The sequence below is a fragment of the Podarcis muralis genome, chromosome 16 (genome assembly GCF_964188315.1).
Source record: "Podarcis muralis chromosome 16, rPodMur119.hap1.1, whole genome shotgun sequence".
NCBI classification, from domain to species: Eukaryota; Metazoa; Chordata; class Lepidosauria; order Squamata; family Lacertidae; genus Podarcis; species Podarcis muralis.
In genome coordinates this window covers 33,882,411-33,907,306 of record NC_135670.1, presented here as the reverse complement: position 1 = coordinate 33,907,306, position 24,896 = coordinate 33,882,411, and the positions used below count along the sequence as shown (strand labels likewise).

The following is a 24,896-nucleotide window of genomic DNA, read 5'->3' as shown; positions in this document are numbered from 1 at the left end:
CATTGCAGACCCATTAGGACTCATACAGGAAGCAAGTTATGCAAGGAGCAAATATGGATGCACAGCTATGGCCACTTGTGGTGGCATAAATAAGATGCACACTATTCAAATGTCTAAAAGGCTTTTGAGGGAAATCTAATGTAACCCTCCTATTTGCAGGCTAGGTTTGTACTCAGAAGAAATGTTGCATTTCCTGCAGCTCTCCACTCCTCCTCCTGAGCTGTTCTGGACAGCCCTCTAATCCTCTGGAACAGATTTTTTTCATAGAGCAGAGGAAGCTGCATTGGGAAGGGGGAATAGGAGAGAATTATTTATCCTCTCTTACATTAGCAGGTGCCTTTACTGGAACAAAAGCTGTTCCATGAGCAAGACAGCAGCCTTGGATTCCACACTTCATTCCTGTGCAACTTTTCTAATGCATACGTTGGAAAGATTTAGATATAGGGCTTACGGAATGAGTTTGATATAATTATTGATTTCGTTATAAAACCTATAGCCTATGCATTTTAACATCCTGCACGTCACTCCCTTCCATATCTCTGAAATGATAAAACACAACCATACCATTTTTAAACAGATGCAGGAGGTACTGATGATGAAGATGATGACTACGATGGAGATAACTACCTGCACCCAAGCCTCTTTGCTTCTAAAAAGCACAGTAGACTTGAAGAGCTTATGAAGGTATTTTGGCATGCAAAATTTCATTTTAGTGTTTTATATCTTGCTGAGCACCTGTTTTCTTTGTGAGACATCTCAGTTGATAGGTGTTCACAAACAGAGAATCCTAAGTTGGAATTTTATACTCTGAATTATAGCTCCCCATAGCGTATCACAAGCTGTTTCTGAAAATCCCAAGTGGGTTCTCCATGCAGCTCGGGGAAATGTTTTTTAGAATATACAAGCCCTGAAAGCCTAACTTGGGTTGTGTAACAAGTTGTTTAATGAGTTGTGTAGCTTTTAGAATCTTGACTAGTGATAACACAGTGTTTTCTAGCTGCCATCAGAAACTTTTTATTTTAATTAAACATATTTAAATAAAATAGCTGTTTAAATAATTTCAGTGACTCAGATGTTGTCATAAATCACAAGGTCAAACAGAAGATTCTTCTTGATTAGAATGACTGAGTTAAAAAAACATTTATATTGATCAATCAAGTGCAGTAAGTAAGATACATGTGTATATAGAGCCAGTGTGTAATTCACCTTTGCAAAATAGTATGATTTCATCTTTGAGCTTCTGTGGACTAAGATGTCATTGAAAGAATCCATCCCTCAGTTGCACTATTTCTAGGATACGTATAGTAGACCTGGATCAAATACAATGGGACATATATTGTTGAGGACAGGCTTAAATCCACAGTTTGTGGCCCTTTGAAATTACTGTTCCTCTAAAGTAGACAAAAATTGCAGATAGGCATGTTACACCATTAGAAAATCCACTAATGGATAAATACATGGTAGTAGGACTAACTAAAATGCTAGTGAGCAAACTTTCAAGTATTCCGGAACTCTTGCTCAGTCTTAAGCAATTTAAAAAACAAACCAAAAATGGAGATGTATTGGAGAAGTCTGCAGCTTGCAATAGTCTTAAAATAGAATTAGATGTTATGGGCTGTCCCACTCACCGCTTCACGTTTGTTTTACAGACACTTGGCTTTTTTAAAGATTTGCCTAGCAACATATTTTTCCTTCCTTCCCATTTTTTCTTAAGGTCCAGTCTGATGAAGCATTTTAATGAACTTGAAAGCTTGCTGACATCTTTGTGACCTTTTTGTTAGCACGGATTTAATAGTATTACCATTGTGCTTGCACTTGTCCTGTTATCCAATTTGTAAAGCATAACTGGGATGTGCTTTGTAGGATGGGTTGGGCAAAGATTGTGCCGATTTTAATTTTAAAGCATTGTATTAATGGGGAATAATAAACTTCATAGCTTTTATTGCAAATTCATAATAATCACATTCACAACTCTACAAAGCCTTTTGAAACCAATTCCAGGCATATAAAGTTTAAGTGCCCCTTTTCCAACCTTTTAAAATGCCAGTGTGGTAAATTAGTGGCAAGGAATTGGGTGGGGTGGGGGCATTGAGAAAGAAATTCTGAACTTTTCATGCTTTGCTTTTCTCTCCCATCAGCCTTTAAAGGTGGTGGACCCTGATCACCCACTGGCAGTGCTTGTTCGCAAGGCTCAGGCTGACAATAACTTGGCTGCCCCACAGCCAGCTGAAGGAGCAGCTGTTCAGTCGTCACAAATAGAATATTCTTCAGATCGTAAGTACATTGGGATAAGCGGATTAAGCATGTGAGAAGGTTTTTATTTATTAACAGGAGCTAGGAGAGGCAGTACTAATAATCACTAAATAGTATTTAGTAGATGTGCCATTGTTGGCTCAACAGTTTTTCCTTCACATGTTCAGTCAAGCTCCCTTAATGTATCTGTCAGGTTTGGAGACATGAATAGAATTCTCTTGTCGTTTCTAATTGATCTGCTGTCTGCTCTGCAAAGTTGCATTTTAAAGGCCAGTTTTTGTTTTCAGCAGGAGCATAGGTGCCCATTATGTATAAGATCAAACTAATGCTTGTTTTGGAGACGCTGACAATTTTCCTTTGGGAATATATATTCCCAGTTTTCTGAGAGGTTCAGAGTGACTTGGATATTTGATCTGTATGAAAATGTATTCAGGCATGTAGGGCGAAGTAGGTAACACCATGGTTAATGTATTCAGTGAAAGACAAAATTAACATTTGATTGAATGATGAGCGTTTTCAGATTGTGCTTGAAGGCATGAAAGAGGTGTTGCTGGCTTCGAAACTTTAGCAAAAATGGATAGCCAGTGTCGTTTAGTGGTTAAGAGCGGTGGACTCGTAATCTGGTGAACCGGGTTCGCATCTCCACTCCTCCACATGCAGCTGCTGGGTGACCTCGGGCTAGTCACACTTCAAAGAAGTCTCTCAGCCCCACTCACCTCACAGAGTGTTTGTTGTGGGGGAGGAGGGAAAAGGAGAATGTTAGCCGCTTTGAGACTCCTTCGGGTAGTGATAAAGCGGGATATCAAATCCAAACTCCTTCTTCTTCTTCTTCTTCCTCAAGAGCATAATTTAGTTTTCTGTTCCTAACTTGTGCAAGAAACCTATGGCTGTGTGTACCAGACTTTGGATTCCATGGGCCTGTGTGGCAATTTAAAAAAAAAAAAAGGTTGAAATAGGAGGCCTTATGCACTCAAATGAAAGCATGTTTTCTTGATGAGATCCCAGATACAGGCAGGCACCTCTTCAGAGCCCCTGGATATGGGATTCAATATTGCTTTCTAGTATCTGACCGTACCCTTTGCCCAGTCAGTCAGCCAGTGCCTAGAAATGGGATTGTGCGCTCTGGCCAATAGTGCTATTTCAGGATTCCCCTATAAGTTAGTTGCATGATGCAATTTTGGTGCATTGTTAAAATCTCACGATGGTGTCACTATCTGTATATTGGAATTGAAGAACGATCAATACCACATGGTGTCTCTCCACGCCCACCCCCCTGCCACTGGCTATCCCGAGAGTCATGGAAGTAGTATACATAAACGAGACTTGCAAGATGGCCTATTTTTAGGAGGCAACTTTCTCTTTCAACAGATTAGTGTGCTCCAGTCCACAATTTGGACTTGTTTTGCATTCTTTCACCCGGTGTGGAAAGCAGCAGTTGAATCATGAGGTCCGACATTTATTTTGAATAAAATAAATGTGTAGTTCTTGTACTTTAGTTATTGCCTTCCCTGCACATTAGAAGAGAGGTTGCGAGGGAGTTTACAGTCTTTCATTTTCACCATGCAGAGGTCAGCTAGAAGAAATACTTTCATCAAAGTAGCTCTCAAGAAACATGCTTGTCTTGCGACAGTAGACAGTCATTGATAAAAGTTGGCATGGTTATCTCATGAGCACATTATGAAAAACAAAACTGGTCAGACTGTCAGAAAAACAATTCTGACCTCCTTTTCAAAGTATGTTTCTGATCTGCAGCTAGAGAATAAAACATGCAATTGTTCTGAACAGCATATAAATTTCAGTACTGCATGTTCAGGTTGACTGTTGCTGCAAGGAAGAGAGCTTGCTTGAATGATGGTTTTTAATGTACACAAAAATATACTTTCCGGCAAACATTCAATCAGATGTCAGAAATTGAGGCTCAGGGGTTTCTGTGGAATCTTGGTCGTGACACAGTAGCAAAAATGCTTTATTGGTGAGGCTGCAGTTGGCTAAAGCGCTTCAATATTGCAATTCTGGAGTTATTTCACTGTAGTCAATAGGACGATTTCAAAGTGATTTGAAGAGTGCAAACTCAGCGTATATGCTGCTGATTCTAATTATGCAATCCATACAAAAATTGTTCCGCAGATAATTTGAGTGTAATTTCATCTTGTTAAAAGATGAAGAATAGAAGATCTTTGATAAAGGGATGAAGGCTCAAAGGTCTATTACCTTTCCTTTGCTCAGTGGTGTTCTTTTCTCTTTTTTTCTTAAAAAAAAAAATAGTAACTGAAGGTTGTAATTTCTGGTTACTAATCATGCTGATCTGCAGATACAGTACTGTGCTTGTATAGACAATAGTTCAGTTTAGCTAAGGCATTATGACTTGAGTGCCATAAATCACAATGATGTAGCCTTCATAAGTTAACCGAATGGTAGTGGGGTGGTAAGGGGCTACATAGGGTCCTGAAACCCTGTTGCTTGATGACTGTATGTTCTTGGTATACTTACCGCCATTGCTGCTGCTTTGCAAGGCATTGGTCATACATTTTCGCTCCAGGCCATAGGTGTTGGACAGTCATCTGCAGCTGATCTGCAGTTTAAGTCCCAGGTCATGACATTACCCATTCAGCTCAGTTCTTCTCTGTGGAGTGGAGAGAACTCCGAGGTGGGAGGATTGAGGTGAATGGCTACAAGCATACAGTCTCCCAACAGTGGAGGTAGAACATGGTAATTCACCTTACTCCTCCCATCTCGAAGTTCTGTCCACTCCATAGAGAAGAATACCTATGGCCTGGAACGAAAAGGTATGGCCCCACTACCATTTGAGCCATCATCCCTTTACCAGAGATCTTCTATTCTTTGTCTTTTAACAAGATGAAATTACACTCTGTCAAATTATATGCAAAACAGTTTTTGTATGGATCGCATACACTGCTGGAGACCGTATGCCTCTGAATGTCAGTCACTGGGAATCACAAGTGGGGAGAGTGCTGTGGCACTCAAGTCCTGTTTGTGGACTTCACATGGGCTTGTTATGAAATTCTGGACTAGATCTAGCAGGCCTCTTCTTATACTCATATGGTGTATGATGCAGCTGAAGCTATGCAGGGATGGTTCTGAATACAATGCCTCTTCCACCTGTGGATGTAAGAGGTCTCTAAATGGGATGTACAAACAGTAAGGCCCTAGGTTTGGCAATGGAAGTCAGGAGGGAGAGGACAAACTTGGTGCAAAACACAACCCACGTGGTGCCCTTTGTACTTTCACAGTGAAATACCTTTTATAGTAAGAACAACTGTCCTCAGTTCCATCATAGAGGAATGGTAGTAAATAAATGCAAGAGTAAATGAATGTCAAGTCCATCCTACTTGGTGTGCTGTGCCTAATACAGATACTTGATCTTTTACAGGTTGCAAACTTGCAATATTATAAAAAGAAAAAAACAGATGCTCTGGGTGCCATTTAGTACCAAATTTCCAATTGCACGGCACTATAAAGTACACATGACCCTGTTCATAACCAATTACATATTAAGTAGCCTCATTGAAAGTACTAGTGTCTCATTTAAATAACTAATCAATATGTGTTTTAAAACATGGAAGAGTTGGGCAGCTTGGAAATAAAGATAGAAAATTAATCTCAAAACTGTATTCAGAACCTATCAATGATTTCAAAGTGTGGTCTTCTCACACATACACCTTCCTCTGAAAAAAACCCTGTTTGTTCAAAAATGTACATTCTCTGGCCTGTAATAGTGTGTAAGTGATTATATTATAAATAAGTTGAGCAGTTTAACTGAGGAAAGGATAAAGTATCTAGGATAATGTGATATACAGGTGTATATTTTTATACTCATGGAACTTTGCTCTTGGTTGGAAGTAACAGCCTAGCATTTTTGTAGATAATACTTCTAGACAAACTTGCACAAGCTACAGTAAGACAAGATAACCTTGGGAAATGGATAAATCAATTGAGAAAGTGCTTGCAGCTGATATTTCGAGACAAATGGAAGAGTTCAGTTGGGGGGGGGGGGAAGAAATGTCAGCCTGCAAATCGGTCTTTTAAAAGCATGTAGCATAATCCACAAGGCTGTCTCTCCAGGCCGTTAACAAAATTGCTGTGATTTGCAACGAATAGTAAATTTCTCATTGACTTTGGTGAGAACAGGATCAGTGCCATTTAGTTTTGTTACAGGTGATACAGTGAAGAATTTCCTACAGTAGTGACAGGCAATGTCCCATTTACACATGGTATTTTCATCTCTACTTGCAGCCACAGAAGGAATTGGCTTGGCAGATACTGCTGTTTGTAGTAATGTCTGTTGTGATGCATCTTTGGGCATGATGTGCAGGAAATAATATGGCATCTTGTTATATTAAGTGGAGATTGCATGGGAAATGGAGTGAACTGTCAAGTTTTTTAAATCCTTCCCTAGACTCAGCAGAAATTTGGAATTGAGTCCAACAAAGATAGGTAGTTGCCCCTCCCTTAGGTCTGCTTTAAGCCCATATATTTAAAATGATAATCAACAAAAGTGATTAACTAGTGTTGAATGCAATGATTTAAATATTGGTCCATTGCTCTGCAGAAATGACTCTGGACTTCAAACACAAATGTGGTTACAAAAGTTTACTAATTAGTGTTAGTTCCTGTTACGTCAGTTTTATGGGGATATGTTTACATTAACAGTATTGCTGTTTAAAAGGTTTCTGTAACTTTTATTAATTGCAAGTGCCCTCTTATAGCGGGGGTTCAAATGCAGTGTGCCTAGAGAGGTAGTTCGTGCTGCCCACAGGATACCCTGCCTCCCTCTTGCTGAAATTACGTTGATGCTTGAAAGATGCATCAAATTGTAACCAGTAAAATAGGTTGCAGGGAATTGTGGTGGTGGTGGTGCTCACTGCGTTTTCTGCAGTTTGTAGATGACCCCATGGGCCCAGTAAATTTGGCAGTCCCTGCATTACAGTTTAGTCCTGGGCATTTTAAAATCAATCTTCTAGTTCATAGTCAGTTCATTCCTGTTTCTTTCTGAAGCATCAATGTTTAGGATGCCATTTCTTCTAGAAAGGAAGGCTGGGTGCAGATTTGTTGCATTTAAAGGTTTTCGGGATATAGCTGTGACCCTGTGATAAGAAAACTGATGAAAACAAGGAACTGTTCGAGTGTACTCTATTGTTCTAGACCAGGAGCATCCACTCTGTGTATTGTATTTGTAATGTGTTAATCTTCAGAGCGTATACAGATTGTTTTCCTAAAAGTTGGCTATTCAGCAAGAAATTTTAAATATCCATAATCTTCATATAATATACCATATAGGTGCTATCATTTTGAGAGTAAAGCATGAAATGATAGATGCATTTCCCTGGAGTCTTACTCTTTTTCTTACAGTCTTCTTTCAAGTGAAGAATGTGTCTTTTGCTCTCTTCATTGTTTGCATTTGTTTCCATTGAGGAGGATATTGATTTAAGTAAAGACAAAGAAAGAGTTTCTTGTGTTTATAGTTTTCTCAAAGGAATAACTAATGTGACCATGTTATTTCTATCTGTTCTGTATTATCAGTGGCATAGTCGTTTACTGCATATTAAATATTATAGTGAGTTAAGGGCCAAATGAATGAAGGTTGTAATGCTAATCACCAAATAGTTGTCTTAATAAGTGATTCCTCTATCATTTTGCCTAAACCTAATTTTCTTAGTTATGCTAATTTCCTACAGCGTTGATAAAAAAATCCCTGAAGACATAATAAAATGAAAGTGGTATCTGAAAGACAGAATGGGAAAATGTAGTCTAATCACCACGAAGCATATATTTTAATTTCAGTATGCCAGTCTACATTGTAGAGAATTGAGTTGTATTTTGTGTGGGTTTGTGAACATTTGGTTTTCAAGGCTTTAACAATTTTTTGCTTGAAGATCAAAATGGTTGGAGATGTTTGCTATTTGTACATGTAGTCACTGAAAAGTCATAGGAAACCTTATAGTAGGTTTACCTATTAAGAAGATAAGAGCCGTTTTAGATCAGACCAAGGGTCTATTTAGTTTAGTATTCTCTTCCCACATCAGCCTTCTAGGTGACCATGGGAAGTGCATTGATGGGCTTTAAGTTGCCCATGATGGGGATCAGCTCATCTAGCCCAGTAGTGTCTGTTAGATCTCCAGTGTCTCTGCCAGAGGCACTTCCCATTACATTTTTGTATCTAGTAATTAGAGAGCTGGGGAGTAAACATGTAAAGCTCACACTCTACCAATGAGCTATGGTCCATTCTCATAATGGATATACCATGAGCCACTGAAAATCCACCCATTGATAAGTAAGCACCCATCATTCTTTGGTTTTTGACCATTCACTGTATGTAGTGAATGGCCCCATACTAGAGGGCTTCAAAAGCATATAGTAGCTAAGATTCCCAGAATGCTAAACTCTGCATATTGAAACAAAAAAAATTCCTTCCAGTAGCACCTTAAAGACCAACTAAGTTCTTGGTATGAGCTTTCGTGTGCATGCACACTTCTTCAGATACACAGAAGTGTGCATGCACACGAAAGCTCATACCAAGAACTAACTTAGTTGGTCTTTAAGGTGCTACTGGAAGGAATTTTTTTTGTTTTGACTATGGCAGACCAACACGACTACCTATCTGTATCTGCATATTGAATTACTCATAATACAGAGCAATTTCCACACACTCCCAACTATTACAGGGTATATCACTCTATTTGGTTTAGGTTATCTTAACCGCCACTAAGCAAAACAAGGTCCAAATTCTTCCTACCCGAGCCAGTGCCTAAAACCAGTGTTATTTGATAGAAAACTGCCTGTCTGAACCCTGCCAGACTCTGTTGTATAATTCAGTCTGCAACTCACTCTCGGCAAAAACTTCAGATGCAATCTAATATGATTCAGTCAGCACCAGATGATAAATTAAACATGCAAATAGGGTCTTATGCATTTTTAATCATGTAATGCTATTGTGTATGGAGTCAAATATTGAATATTCCCCACAAGCTTGGTTTGCAGTTTTAGGCTCACATACTAGAGCCCCTTTTCCATGGCGTATTTCTGGCATGTTGAACATGTCTGTCAGCATAAGTAGTCCTTTATATGCTGTTTTTGCAAATATAGTAATTCAGATATGAAAGATAAGTATTTAAATTCCTGTTTTCCCTTCTCTTCCCCCTGTACTCATATGCACATGCATTGATACTTACTCTTTTGGGAACGGTTGGCCTCCCTCGAAATCACTAGTGAGCAACATTCTCTGTCTCTCTAAGGAGGGGGATTCAGATCATAAAAGAAAAGTATTTTTAAATCAACAGTTTGAATAAAACTTCCTGCTTTGTTCCTTGACAAGCAAGGGTATTTGTGGTTACAGCAGTCAAAACATTCTGGTTTGTAACTACAGTTGTACCTTGGGTGCTGAACGTCTTAAAACTCATACATTTCGGCTCCTAAATGATAAAAAACTGGAAGTGAGTGTTCTAGTTTTTGAACGATTTTCAGAAGCTGAATGTCTGGCACGGCTTTCAATTTGCTGCAAGACGCTCCGGCACCTTGGTTTTCGAAAGGTTCTGGTAGTCAACGGACTCCCGGAACGCATTCTGTTTGAGAACCAAGGTACGACTGTACCTTTGGGAACCAAACGTACCTTGGTTTTTGAACAGCTTGGTTCTCAAACATTTTGGCTCCCAAACACCACAAACCCGGAAGTGAGTGTTCCGGTTTATGAACTATTTTGGGAAGCCAAATGTCCGACGGGGCTTCCATAGCTTCCAATCAGAAGCCGTGCTTTGGTTTTCGAAGTCAGAATGGACTTCTGGAACGGATTCCGTTCGACTTCCAAGGTACAACTGTAAATCGTTTCTACTAAATTCTGGAGAAATGGCCATGTTAGGCTGTTGCATCAAAAACAGCATTGTCGTACCATATCTTAAATACTAAATAGATGTATTCTGACATAAACTTTTGTGAATGTATTATAGTTCACTGGAATGCCAGAGTACATTTTCTTTTATCACAAGACTTTTTTTCCTTAACACTACCTAGGAACTCAATCCAAAATCAAAACCTACATGGCTTTTGCGCTAATGCTTTATACCTGGAGATGAGCGGGGCAGCTGAAATTAATGGATTTCTGTTTTGGTTCTCTGTACACTTGCCAAATACATTAATCTGGTTCACTTCAGTACAGACAAGTGCCACATTTCAGTACAGAGTTGGTTTGTTGAAGTTTCCAGATGCAATGGGTGGTAATTATCAATGTTTCTCCATGAGATAGAAAGCAATCTCCACACTCTTTGGATTGATGGTAATAAATATGCATAATTTGTCACAATAATAAATACAACATATGATTGTCTTCAGATTGATTTAAAACTAATAATTCTTCTAACAGCGCATACTGGAATATGTTATGCATTTGGAATACCAATTTGGATAACCAAAGAGGTGCTTTTCTCTAATTTCCAGGCTACTGTGCATTCCTGCACTGAATTCTTTTAACTATAAAAGCTTATGTGTGTGATTCACATTTGAGCATTTATTTAGAGGGCTAAACTTGTATTTTCTTTTGTCTAGAAATTCTAACGTGTTTTTTTGCATTCCAAACTTGTAGAGGTCAAATATTTGCCCCCCTCCTAAATTTAATGGTTCTTCTGAAGGTGTGCAGCCAGTCATAGCTCATTCACAAGTACAGTGTGAGGTACCATAAAACTGAGGTATATGTTATCCCCCCAACCCAACCCCCAAATTATAAATGCCTTGCTCGTTCTTTGGCCCAAATAGCAGAAGATTTGGAGTACAGTCGCTACTGCCAGGTCATTCAGTTTTACCTTTTCTTAAGCTCTGGCTGGTTCTTCACCTTCTCCACACCTTTCTTCAGTTTCAAGTGCAGATAAGAAACTTGCTGGTCCCAGCAAGAAGCACTCACTCGCTTTTGCTAACATGCTTTTGATGCTTTGCCCACTCTTTCCAGCAGCAATATTGGTTCATTTACACAGGCCATTGTAAACAGTCTGATGGTTCAAATAGCTTCATTTATTTAAAACAGTGTTTCTCAAACTTGGGTCCCCAACTGTTGTTGGACTGCATCATCTCTGACCACTGGTCCTGCTAGCTATGGATGATAAGAGTTGTAGTCCAACAACAGCTGGGGATCCAAGTTTGAGAAACACTGCTTCAAAGTTTTCCCTGGATGAAATTAATAAAAAGTTGAAATCAATAGAAAGCAAACAGTGCCTTCCCTCCGAGTTAAATCTGAAAGAGATGTCACCAAATGAAAAAGGGGAGAGAGGAGGAAACAAAATGCAAACACAGATACCAAGTTACAACATCTCCCCTTCCTAATGGTAATATTTTGATAGATCCAGAATTGGCCTCCACAGTCACTTACGGACTCATTGTTAAAACTGTGTTTATGGAAGACAATCTTACTCGGCTACGGATCGCCAAAGAAGAAGATTTTGATAGACTTGCTATGTGGATTCAGTTAACATTTTGGTGAGGTCTTACTGGATTTGATGGGGTATTAAAGCGTGCTGTACTCAAACCAATTTACCCTGATGATTTCCTTGATGAAAGCACTGAAAATTAAGTTGTGCCCCTCCTCTTAAAAGGGCAAATAAGTGTTTGTTAGTTCCTTTTGTCTCTAATCATTCACAGCCCAGAGTTGCATTTGAGTGCCAAATAACTCATTGCTGGTGTATGTTGTTGCCTGTAAAAGGCTTCTTGTCCAGTGTTCACCTTTTTCTTACTATTAGAAGTATGGCACACTTTAGCCCAAAGGGGGATTTTTTCTCTCTCTCTTTGAAAATTATTTTGCTTCTGAGACTTAGTTTTTATCAGAACTCAGCAGATGTAGGTTTGTCAACATGGCACAGCATGAGATTGCCTTCTACTGTTAACTCTGCAGAGCTTAGCTTGACACCATGCTGTATTTTGGGAACAAAGCCTTTATATACATACCAGCGAATTGTTTTGCTTAGAGCACCTAATTAAATGGGTGTGTTCTTAGCTCTTGTGCGCGTGCACACACCCATCTTCATCAGGAACATTATAACATTCATGGTGAATTGTACAAAAGGCATGTGTTTTCAACAGAGAGGCCATAATTCAGTGGTAAATCACCTGCCTTCCATGCAGAAGGTACTCGTTTAAGTCTCAGGCACCTCCAGTAGAAGGATCAGGCTGCAAACTATGGGAGTGATCCTTCCTTCGCCTCAGACTTGGAAGTGTTGCTGGTGGCCAGTGTAGACAACCCTGGACTAATAGTCTGACCTAGTACAAGGGATCTTCCAGTAATCACTCTGTTCAAGCTGCATTTTTTTAAAATAACAAAACAAAAACTATTTAAAAAGTGACTTAAGAGAATATTGCTCAATGGCAAATAGGAAACTGAAATGAATCTTAAATTGTAACACTTCAATCTCTTTCATGTGGCACCTTCTCAGTCTTAAAATTCTTCAGAAAAGAGGGTGGGAATAGAGTGTGTGCCGCAGTAAAGGAATCCTGCTTGAAATCTGGGTTTAAACTTAAAACCTGTAGTTTTAAGGAGCAATTAACACATGCTTTGGTGTAAAAAAAAATTGTAACTAGGCCACATCATATATGCATATTTAATAAAAGAAGACTTAGCAAGCCATAAAACTTTCAATCATACAAAAAGTTTAAACTATAACACAGTTTACACTGTCAAGGAATCTGAAGGTGATCAAGGTTGTACTCCCAATTTGTGTGGGATGACAGCCAGGCAAGTTGGGCTCTACTGGTGTACTCTCTAGAAAATGTCCAGTATTTCCCTAGAACTAAGCACTACAGGAAAAAAGTATTAAGGGCCACAGGTTTTCATTGCTGTTCTTTCATCAAGCAATCTGCCTCTAGGAGTTCACCCAGAATTCCTAGAAATTTGAAACTATACACCTCCAAAACAAAATGCATAGCTAACGCACTCCTGGTGAGTTAAATGCAGCTGCGTCTCAGGACTCCACAAGATAGAAGGCAAACAGGATGGGAAAGTGCAAATGAGCCCAGTGTCAAAGCTTGACGTGACTAAATGTCCATGTTTGCAAACATTTTGTTATTTTATCATCACTGCTACCTGTTACAGGAACGCCAATATAAAATAGCCCAGCTGTTTATGGAATAATCTCCCTGCTGTCATGTGTAGCAAAAGGTCTGCATAATTCAGGCATTTTACAGGCACAAAAGAAATGAAGGTTTGTACCCTCCTGAGACAAAAAAAGGACCTTTAAGTTCACAGCTGTTAACGTGCTATTCAATTAAATATGCATGTAGGAATTCCTCATTTGTGAACTAGTATGTCACTGGAATCAGTTGTTGCTCGTGGAAATTGATTCCTTTGAACTATAGCTTCTCAAACTGGGCAACAGGGAGACACCCCATCCCCCTAGAAATTATGCTCCTGAGTTAACAAATACAACCATTGGAAAAACACAACCAACAACTGAGTACAGGTAATTTCCATCTTGTGTGAGCATTTGCTTTTGGGAAGCCACGCATATTCGCAAAAATGCCTAAAGACAGAAACCTGCAGAACCACCCTGCCCATCCCCAGCAAGGAGGGTCCTTAGCTGGCTTCGGGAAGGCACATGCTCAGCTTGGGAGAGAATTCGTAAAGGCTCTGGCAGCGTCCTGGAGTCCTCCCACCTCCTTTCCAAAGTCTTTTAAGCACTTGCCCAGCTTTGGGAAGGAGGCACAAGGGCTGTGGCACCCTGCCAGAGCCCTTGCACTGACATCCCTAAGCTGGGTAAGCCTACGATCGCAGCTTTGTAGGGGCACGTGGAAACAAGTAAATGGAGAATGGGTTTCTTCCACCCTCCATTCATTTAATTATTTTCCGCCCATCCATGTAAGCTGTCATCATGCAAGTTAAATAAGCGTAAGATGTGAGATACCTGTACAACTGAGCACACAGCAGTATAAGTGTTGCAAGAATAGAGAAATGAATCTCTAACAAAATATTGTTTTTGCTTGCTGGAAAAGTAGAATTTTGTATGGTGAGTCGGCTACTTTGGCATCTATAGTGCAAACACAGTAACACGTGAGTTATTCAATAAAACTGAATGTTGGTAGCAGAGGGAGAACAGACTACAGTTTTTAAATAACTTACACAGCCAATACTCTGCCACTGCAAACTAACATTAACTCAAAGGCTATTTTTTTAAAATAAAGTTTCCCGATTAAAATAAGTCATTCAGCAAATATCAATTCACAATCCATTGTCACTTGAAATGACAAAGCCATCTCTCAGTGGCAGAATACATGCTTTGCACACAGAAGGTCCCAGGCCCAGTCCTGGGATCTCCAGTTAATCATAATCACAGGCAGATAAAGTCAAAGTCCAGGGAGAGTGGATTAGATCAGGGGTCACCAACCCAGTGCCCATAGATGCAATGGGACCCACAAAGGCTTTTACTTCTGCTCATGGGCAGGGGCTCCAGACCCTAAGCTTTCTTTTTATTTTATTCTTAAAGTAAATCTCTAGCCCCTAAAGAAATGTGCAGGTACCTTCTAAGTGATTTCTGTGAAATGAGAATGAGTGTGATGTGGTTATCCTGGTTGTGGGGAAGCTCCGTGTTGCTATTAAGGCAACAACACGATTACAGCAAGTGTGTGTGTGTGTGTGTGTGTGTGTGCACGCGTGTAAAATCAATATTATGTTATCAGGACCACCAGGACATAGCTGACTTCCTACAATAAGTATAAGGTTCATAGAATCACAGAATTGTAATAATAATAATAATAATAATAATAATAATAATAATAATAATAATAATACTTTTTTATATATATATGCTGCCCTCCCCAGCCGAGGCCGGGCTCAGGGCGGCTAACAGGTCCTCTAGTCCAACCCCCTGCGATTTAGGAATCTCAACTAGATCATACATGACAGGTGGCCATTCAATCTCTGCTTTAAAACCTCCAAGGAACAAGAGTTCATCTCCTCTTGTGAGAGTCTGTTCCATTGTTGAACAGCTGTCAGGAAGTTCTTCCTGGTGTTTAGTTAGAATCTCCTTTCTCATAACTTGAATCCAATGGTTTTGGTCCTAGCCTCTGCAGCAGGAGTAAACAAGATGCTCCATGTGACAAACACTTTCGATATTTGAAGATGGCTATCATGAAAGATCAATCGGTAGAGCATGAGACTCTTAATCTCAGGGTTTGAACCCCATGTTTGGCGAAAGATTCCTGCATTTCAGGAGGTTGCACTAGATAATCCTCGTGGTCTTTTCCAACTCTATGATACTATAATCTCCTCTCAGGCTCTTCTTTACTAGACTAAACATACCCAGGTTCCCTCAACCTCACGATGCTTGGTTTCTGGACGCTTTTTCATCTTGGTCACCCTCTCTTTGTTCATGTTCCAGCTTGTCAATATCCTTCTCAAATTGTGGTACCCAGAATTCATCATGGGTTGCTGTCTCTCTGATTTTGTATTATGCCATGCTCCCCATCACAGCCATTTTGTGACTGTTGCCCCCAGCACTTCTCCACATATTGGTCATTTAAAAAACCCAAACATCTCTTTCTGTACTAAATGATAATTTTTGCTGCAGCTGTTCTTTTTTTTTTTGGGGGGGGGGGTTAGGAGTATATCCTTTACCCAAATATAACTCAAGTTACTGAAAAATGATCCTGCAGGAAACCTAAAACTTCTGTGTGCACTCTGACATTATCTATCTTTCATATATCGAGTATGATGAGTTTCCCACTCAAAATTGTCTTATCTGAACAGCCCAATTGCTGCTTAAGGATTTCCCTGCTCAAAGATAATCACATCTCTACCACATTCCTTTAAAGTAAGCAATGTGGAGTCACAAGAGACTGATCCATGCCCAGCATCTTAAAATGAATTGAATTTACCAGTACCAAGTCATCTAGAAACTTCATTTTAAGAGATGAGAAAAAGGTCAGCCTTCAGCTGTTATGCTCACAAGCTTGTCAAGGAAAGATGCAGACAAAAACAATTTGCCCCAAAATGTAATAATGCTACAACTTCTGCCTGGAAAGGATGAGGCTTCATGCTTTAACTACTGGATTCCAGGGGAACCAGTTTTCCTTGAAGTAAAGCTAGCAGCCATAGCACAGAAAGGCTATATATGCCAACAACAAACCTGACACACTTACCTATTTTTATTTAAAGTATTTCTATATGCCCTTCATCAAATTTCTCCCATGGCAGCTTATGACATATCTTATTGCTTGTTAAGCAAGCTTTCTCCAATCTGTGAGGTTTCCATGAGAATTTTAAGCAAACAAAGGGTACCTGGAAGCCTTAAAAATAAAATACATGTTTCAGAACCATCCAGAGCTGATGCATCAAAATTGCAAGGCTTTTAGGAAGAAATCAAACATTTCCCCACTCTGACTTCTAAGCAATCTAGCTTAAGCTAAGTTGAATAACACATTTTCAGACCAACTTGACAGGTAACTTTCTGTCTTACTGACAAAATCACAATCAGCTGCCCTGTGGGAAAAGAGGGAAACGCCAACTAACACCAGTATCAGCTGCTTTTGCAAGTTGAGGATACAAGCCAACACGGGATGAAAATTAAGCTTCTAGTGAGAAGTACTATACCTTACATGATTCCTGGTGATTCAAATCATAGGGCTTCAGCCACCTAGCTTTTATCAAACCAATATTAATGTCAGAAGAAACAGCTGTACAGTAGGCGTGCCTGGTACCGAAGTCAAACAACAAAAAGTCAGCCTGTTTAATGTATGATTCTAATGTATTTTACCCACCTACATAGTCATTACTTAGGTTAGCTTACTTATCTTGGAGCAGTTGCTATTTTGCATATGTTAGTCTGGTTTTGCTAGAGATGAGAAGGGAGGGGGCAGGAAGCAGGGCAGGGCACCAGGGCAGGGCACAAAACAAGAATAGTTAATCAGCCATCCCTCTGGCTTTGGAGAGTTTGGAAAGCACATCCCATGGATCTTAATTTTTATTTATTTTATTTTTTGGCAACCACAAGGGCTGGAAAGCTAAGGGAAGTCTGAGATTTTTAGAACAATGAATCCTGCACTTTTTATGTGCCTGCATGGGATCAGAGTATGCATACAAGTCTGGACACGATAGACAAGGAAGGGAGGATTATTTGGAAATCCTTGCTGGTTCCAAAGTGACTGAATAGTGCACTTTTACAATTTCATTCTTGACATTTTAGCAAAATTGACTTTGACATCCATGAAAAGGGTTCCCAAAATTTGTTTTGCATCAAGGTGGCCAACTCATGTCAAAACCAGTTTGCAGTGCCAATGCTAAAGTTACTATAGTAGTGGGTTTCAAATCCCTGCACTGTCACCTTTTTTGTTTCTTAACCTACTCCTTATTCTTCCCAATCTGATTACTTCTCTAGGTCCTCTCATAATCATCCTAAATGCTTACCTAAAAAACATTCATGTCTAAACAGAAAGGGCTGGCTGTTAACACTTGTTTCCTAGTACAGTGGTGCCTCGCAAGACGAAAATAATCCGTTCTGCGAGTCTCTTCGTCTAGCGGTTTTTCCGTCTTGCGAAGCAACCCTATTAGCGGATTAGCGCTATTAGCAGCTTAGCGGCTATTAAAGGCTTAGCGGCTTAGCGGCTAAAAGGCTATTAGCGGCTTAGCAGCTATTAAAGGCTTAGCGGCTAAAAGGCTATTAGCGGCTTAGCGGCTATTAAAGGCTTAGCGGCTAAAAGGCTATTAGCGGCTTAGAAAAAGGGGGGGGAGCGAAAAAAATCGCAAGACTCGCAAGACGTTTCCGTCTTGCGAAGCAAGCCCATAGGGAAATTCGTCTTGCGAAGCGCATCACAAACGGAAAACCCTTTCGTCTAGCGGGTTTTCCGTCTTGCAAGGCATTCGTCTTGCGGGGCACCACTGTAACTTATTCTCCTGTTGGCTGGGAGTAGCTACCCAAAATCTTTTTGTTCTTTTTCCTTTCCTTTCCTTTTTTTCAGATGGGGGCTGGGATCATAACCGTCCCGTGGGTAATCACTAGGTTTGACAGGAGTAGCTACTACATTTCTGTATTGTTGATTAATTGAAAGTAGTAATAAAAACTGTGTAGTAATTTTGGATTCCTTTGTATGTATTAGCAGCATTGTACCTAACATGGTTCAGGAATTCTAAGAACCTCACCCCAGATCAGTGTGGTCCTGCTTTTTTATCTTAGGAAGCAACCTGCAAAATTTTGTTTTGAACCTTTAAGAGGTATCCAAATGCATAGCAAATATATAGGAGATAAGCATATACAAAGCAAGTTTTGAGCACTGTGCAGGCATGCTTGAAAGGCCTTCTGAAATTAATGCTGGGGAGAGTTCTAGTGGTTGAATACAGGGCTCCAGAATAGACACATACTGGATTATATGCAAAATTGTTCACATTGGGCAATGTATGCAAATTGTACCTTTACTTGGTGCAGAATTTTAATGATGCTGAAAAGTCCAAATCCTAGCTGTATAACTTTATACAGTCAGAAAGAAAGCTACTACATTTTCCTAATTTTAATCAGGCAAGCATGGCTTTAATATACCTAAAAGGGCACACGAAAGTGAATTAAGTTGTGAAGGGGGGAGATGGCAATTTCTTTAGATTCTTTGCACGTCTCTCCACTTCCTCATTCACTACAGTGCTGTTTCCATTTGGCCTTGGATGTGTCTGCCTCATTTCACCCGAATGTGTTGACAAAATGCTATTTCTCATTTTCTGCACAAGAAAAATGGATAACGCATTAGGAAGTTGGAAATTTTAACATAAGCGATGTTCCACTTGTGGTAGCAACAGTGCAGGGGATGGGCTGTGGGACCTTTTTGTTTTTGGGGTTTTTTTTGTTTTTTTGGTTTTTTTTTTTTGTTCCCTCTTCAAACTGCCTGAAATATTGATCATAAACCTTTTTTTTACAGCAACTGTGGCAGCCATGTATTACAGTTACTACATGCTGCCAGATGGATCATATTGCCTCGCCCCTCCACCCCCAGGAATTGACATGGCAACTTATTACAATGCACTACCAGCAGGGGTGACTGTGTCTAGCACTACAGGAGTAGCCACAATGACAGCACCACCTCCTCCTGGCACTACACCACCACCATCTTCAGAGGCAACTGATGACACCAGTGGTGTAATGCCTGCCACGACTACTTCAACAAGGTATCCTATTTTTTGCCTGTCCCTTTGAGTTTGGCTTTGAGCAAAAGCATTTCCTATGGTTTCTGGTAACCCCAGGTCATGTTCAACAAAGGCCACATTGACACCACACATTTACAGCACTGTGATGCCACTTTACACCATTATGGAATTCCGGGAGCTGCAGCTCATTAAGGGGTAAAGGTAAAGGGACCCCTGACAGTTAAGTCCAGTTGTGAACAACTCTGGGGTTGTGGCGTTCATCTCGCTTTACAGGCCAAAGTAGCAGGTGCTTGTCCACTCCGCAGACAGTTTTTCTGGGTCATGTGGCCAGCATGACTAAGCCGCTTCTGGCGCAACAGATCACTGACATCAGAGCAGCGCACGGAAACACCGTTTACCTTCCTGCCGGAGTGGTACCTATTAATCTACTTGCACTTTTTGGCATGCTTTCAAACTGCTAGGTTTGCAGGAGCTGAGAAAGAGCAATGGGAGCTCACCCCATCTCAGGGATTCGAACCACCAACCTTTTGATTGGCAAGCCCAAAGGCTCAGTGGTATCCCAAAGGCTATTTACTTCCCAGGGTTACAGTTCCCAGAGTTGTTTAACAATCCCTCCTCACAGGGAACCCCGGGAATTATAGCAGTTAATTGATGTGCACTGGAAGTAAGGATGTCTCCCTGCTGCCTTAAGATGTTTGGGCTTTGGTATGTGTCTAAGGAAAAAAGCACCAAATGGTCAGCATACCCTTGCTGTCTTGCTTTGGTTCATGCATGGCATACTCAGGGGTGTTCTCTATGTTTACTAGTTCTCAAATTAATATTTTCAGTACACATAAACATTTTTTTCCCCTTGACCACAGTGGCTTGTAGCTTTGATTGTTCAGTTCATTGTAGCTGTGGCCCCATTATAAATCCTCAGCTAGTTAATCGTTGTCTGAAATCTGTTCCAAGCACTAATGTTTTCTTGTTTGAAATTGATCTCTGCTTGGTCAATGTGTTAATTTAGCAAAACAATAAGCTGTGTGACATTAAGAGCACATTACGCAAGTAGGAGTGAGCTTTTGTTTAGATTCTCATCAACTTACAATCTACCAGCGGTTATACCAGTACTTCTGTAAAAGGTGTTCCAACACTTCTGTTATTCTTCCTGTTTATTGTGAAGGTTCTCTGAATGCCTTACTGTGTTATAACAGTGGAATATATTAAAAATGATAGTATAGTAAAATGGGATCAGGATTGTATAATGGTGCAAACCAGCATGCATGACTGAAGTAAGTTGCTGGCTGGCCTTTATGATTGCACAGAAAACTTTCATGTATACAGCTGTTTTCTGATGAAAGTTGTGAAATTGGAATGGTTTTAAAGAGGCCTTCAGATTTCTCTCACTCCGTTCTGCCCGGCACTGCAGTTGAAAAACTTTTCAAACCTTGTAAAGCCATAAATCTTGGTGCCCCAAAATGACCTGTTCAAATAAAGTGATGTTAGGCAGATTATAAAAAGTTTTAAATGTTTGCCTGGATTTTTCTAATGCAAAAGAGATAGCTCTGGCTTCTTTAATAAGCTCGTTTTGGGGGATCAAATATTTCATAACTTAAAAATCAGTGGTGATTTTTAAAAAGTAAGTGCCGCCTCTAGCTTAATAGGGCTGCATGTTATGTTCTCTGCCTATGTAAATAATAAAATGCTAATTTTTTCAGCACAATTCCTTCTGTGGTTACCATCATCCCCCCACCTCCAGACATCCAGCCCGTGATTGACAAGTTAGCTGAATATGTTGCTAGGAATGGGATTAAATTTGAGACCAGTGTCCGTGCCAAGAATGATCTAAGGTGAGTGCAAGTGCCTTTTTTCTTAATTACTTCATTTTATGATGTGGTGTAAGTGAGCAGCTTGTCCCTCTCTTATTGACAGTCTGTTTTGCAAAGAAAGCTGTTGAGTGTAATGTGTTGTAATTTGTTTTATTAAAATTCAAGGGACTACTTGAAGTTAATGATAAAGCATTATTGCCTAAGAATCTTGAAGCTTGTGCTTCTGAATGTATACCTTCTGGGCATTTAGGCATAAATTATTCTATTTCAGAATATCAGATAGCTTTTCAGTGCTTGGGGTACTGGAATATTAAATGATGGTTGGTGTTTGCTATGTTGTGGTGTGTTTTTCCACAAATTGCATTTTTGTTCCTTAACAGGTTTGAGTTCCTGCAACCTTGGCACCAGTATAATGCCTACTATGAATTTAAGAAACAGTTTTTCCTTCAGAAAGAGGCCAGTGACAGCTCAAAGGTAGGCTTCTAAGAGTAGGAAGCAACAGTGTGACATCTTGCTTCATATGCTACATACATAGGAACCTGACTAGAGCAGCCAGGAACAGAGAAACCACCTCTAGTAAATTTATTTTTTTTAGAAATATATCCCACTTTTCCTTGCCAAACAACTTGCAGGAGCTAGCAACATGCAACTATGAACCCAGTAATAAAGGCTAAGTTGCTTCAATTCATTTTATGCGGGTCTGCCATTAAGAACATAAGAAGAGCCTGCAGGCCCATCTAGTCCAGCAACCAGGTGCCTCTGGGAAGCCCAAAAGGCACACCTGAGTGCAGCAACACACTCTTCATTTGTGATTCCCAGCTTTTAAGATGGGTGCTGCCTCCAACTGTTGAGGCAGAGCTTAGCCATCATGGGTAGCAGCTGTTACTAGCCCTTCCTCCATGAACATGTTTTAAAAGTGTTAAAAAACAAAACGCTGTCTATCAGAGCAAATTTTAAGCAGCATATTACTTTGTTTCTGTGTCATCTTTACTCAATGCTGGATTGTTTGCATGTGCATTTAAGATGCTCGTCATTACCTTTTAAACCTCCTAAATAGATTTAGGAGTAAAGATAAAGGGACCCCCTGACCGTTAAGTCCAGTTGCGGACAACTCTGGGGTTGCGGTGCTTATCTCGCTTTACTGGCTGAGGGAGCCGGCGTTTTGTCCGCAGACAGCTTCCAGGTCCTGTGGCCAGCATGACAAAGTCGCTACTGGCGAACCAGAGCAGCGCACAGAAACGTCATTTACCTTCCCGCCAGAGCAGTACCTATTTATCTACTTGCACTTTGACGTGCTTTCAAACTGCAAGGTTGGCAGGAGCTGGGACCGAACAACGGGAGCTCACCCCGTCGCGGGGATTCGTACCGCTGACCTTCTGATTGGCAAGTCCTAGGCCCTGTGGTTTAAACATTAAATACCATCTCCTTTTGCATGTTCCATCACCAGCTGAGCTACAGCTAGTGTGAAGCAAAAGAAAGTGCCTTCTCTGTAACAACACCCAGACTGTGGAACAGTCACCTTTCTTTATAGGAACCATTTGGCTTGCCTCATCTTTAGATGTTTTTTAGCCTTCCAGGTGTGGTGTTCTTGTTCCGCTGTGATTTAGTTTTAATCGTATTTTTGTATTGCTTTTATTGTACAGTAAAGCCACCTTGAGCACTCTGTTGGAGGGGATATAAATTCTGTAAATAAATAGAAGCCAGACACAACAAGAAAATCGTAACTCTGAAACTTTAGTATGTGATTGCATAAATCCAAGCTGGTGATCTTAAATCAGGTGTTGGTCATCTTAAATCAAAGAGAATTAAATATTGCAATGTGCGGGTCAAAAATGAAACATGCTGCAATTGAGATGTTAAGCCTGCTTGATTTCTTGACATGTTTTTGTTTCACTTTGTTTATAGCAACTCTTTTCAGCCAAAATTTGTTCCCAAAGGGGCTTATGATATAAGTCAGATATGTAGATATTCGATATACATGGCTATCTCTGTGGTAGGTTTGTCTGGCCTATGGCTGTTGAGAGGTTTGGAGCTAAAAGAGCAGCAACTGGAGTCATGGGTTAGCAGCAGATAAAGTTAGAAACCCATACAAATAGCCCTTCTATTGATTTGAAAGCTCCACTGGGATTTGCACAATACTGTACACAAAGAAAACACAAGGTCAGAAATGTCCCATACTTTGGGCCATAGGGGAATGTTTGGGTGGGTGCCTGTTTATTAGGGACAGATAGCTGGTGCCTTAGAAGCTCAAAGGGTAGTGCTATACTCTGGGATGAATATGAGAATTGATCCACCTGTTCTGTAGCAAATGTAGGATGGATTCAATTGTGCACTCTGAGTGAAGTGTCCACTTGTAAACTCAAATTGTGGGGCAGCTGGAGCAGAGTTATGCTAGCTTCTCCTGGTGTCTTATCTGCTACTGATGATTAACTCTCCATGTTCTCACAGATGCCATGCAAACCACCAGTTGAAATAAACTGCATATGCCCTTCCAGCAAAGATGTGATGTTTTAGTCTAAAAAATTGTATTCAAGGCTAAAAAAAAATTGCCCAAGTTGTCACTTTGCCCTCTGAAAAGATACCCAGCATAACCTTTTTCTAGGCAGCATTTTGAAGTGGCATACCGACACAAAGAGTTCCATTAAATGAAACCTGTGCATGAGTTGACTTTGTATTTTCAGTTTATTTGGATTAAATAGTTTACAATACAAGTTCATGTTTATAAAGCAGACTAAAGTTGCTAGGAAACCATTTTACACATTTTCCCATAATGTGGATGAGGTTAGTTTTGAAATTAGTAGTGGGTGTACTAATAAATTAGTAGTGAGTTACACAGTTTCACTACTTACTTAAATGCTGTGTATAACAACTCTTCATGTTTTCAGGTGAAAAATAGTTAATATATTTTTCACTTAATCATGTTGATCTTTTTAAAAACCCTTTATTTAGTTTCCACCTGGATTTTATTTTCTGTTGACTAAAGGGTGCTAGTACATGATCAGGAAGGTCTAATTGTCAGGTGCCAGAGAGCTCAGAGGGGATTTAGGCCAGACTTGCAAATAGTTTGTTACCTGTAGCAATTCAACAAATGTCTCTATGCACTAGGCAAAGAGGCTTCCTGATTTAAGAAATTGAGAACCGCTGGTGGATAATACCATCAGGGGACTGATCATCTTCACTTGATTGACCCTCTGCTTGAATATCCTGTTTTTTTATTATTATTCATTTCATTTCTGTACCACTTTACATTTTTAAGAAAAATATCTCTAAAACATTACTGAAGAAAGTCAAATACAGTGGTACCTCGGGTTACAGATGCTTCAGGTTACAGACTCCGCTAACCCAGAAATAGTACCTCGGGTTAAGAACTTTGCTTCAGGATGAGAACAGAAATAACACAGCGGCGGGAGTCCCCATTAGCTAAAGTGGTACCTCAGGTTAAGAACGGTTTCAGGTTAAGAACGGACCTCCAGAACGAATTAAGTTCTTAACCCGAGGTACCACTGCAGTTGCTCACTGGAAGGACAGATCCTGAAGCTGAGGCTCCAATACTTTGGCCACATCATGAGAAGACTCTCTGGAAAAGACCCTGATGTTGGGAAAGATTGAGGGCACAAGGAGAAGGGGACAACAGAGGACGAGATAGTTGGACAGTGTTCTTGAAGCTACTAACATGAATTTGACCTAACTGCGGGAGGCAGCAGAAGACAGGAATGCCTGGTGTG

At 40.1% G+C, this 24,896-nt stretch overlaps 1 protein-coding gene across 5 annotated transcripts in view; it reads left to right on the top strand.

The window, feature by feature from the left end:
- The window catches only part of SFSWAP (splicing factor SWAP), a 98,907-nt gene that overhangs the window by 13,475 nt on the left and 60,536 nt on the right, over positions 1-24,896 (top strand). For all 5 annotated transcript variants that reach the window (XM_028711144.2, XM_028711143.2, XM_077920473.1 and 2 more), the window contains 5 exons: positions 578-684; positions 2,139-2,274; positions 19,138-19,384; positions 21,061-21,192; positions 21,552-21,645. In XM_028711144.2, the coding sequence (XP_028566977.2) occupies positions 578-684; positions 2,139-2,274; positions 19,138-19,384; positions 21,061-21,192; positions 21,552-21,645 (716 nt within the window). The remainder of the gene's footprint in view (positions 1-577; positions 685-2,138; positions 2,275-19,137; positions 19,385-21,060; positions 21,193-21,551; positions 21,646-24,896) is intronic.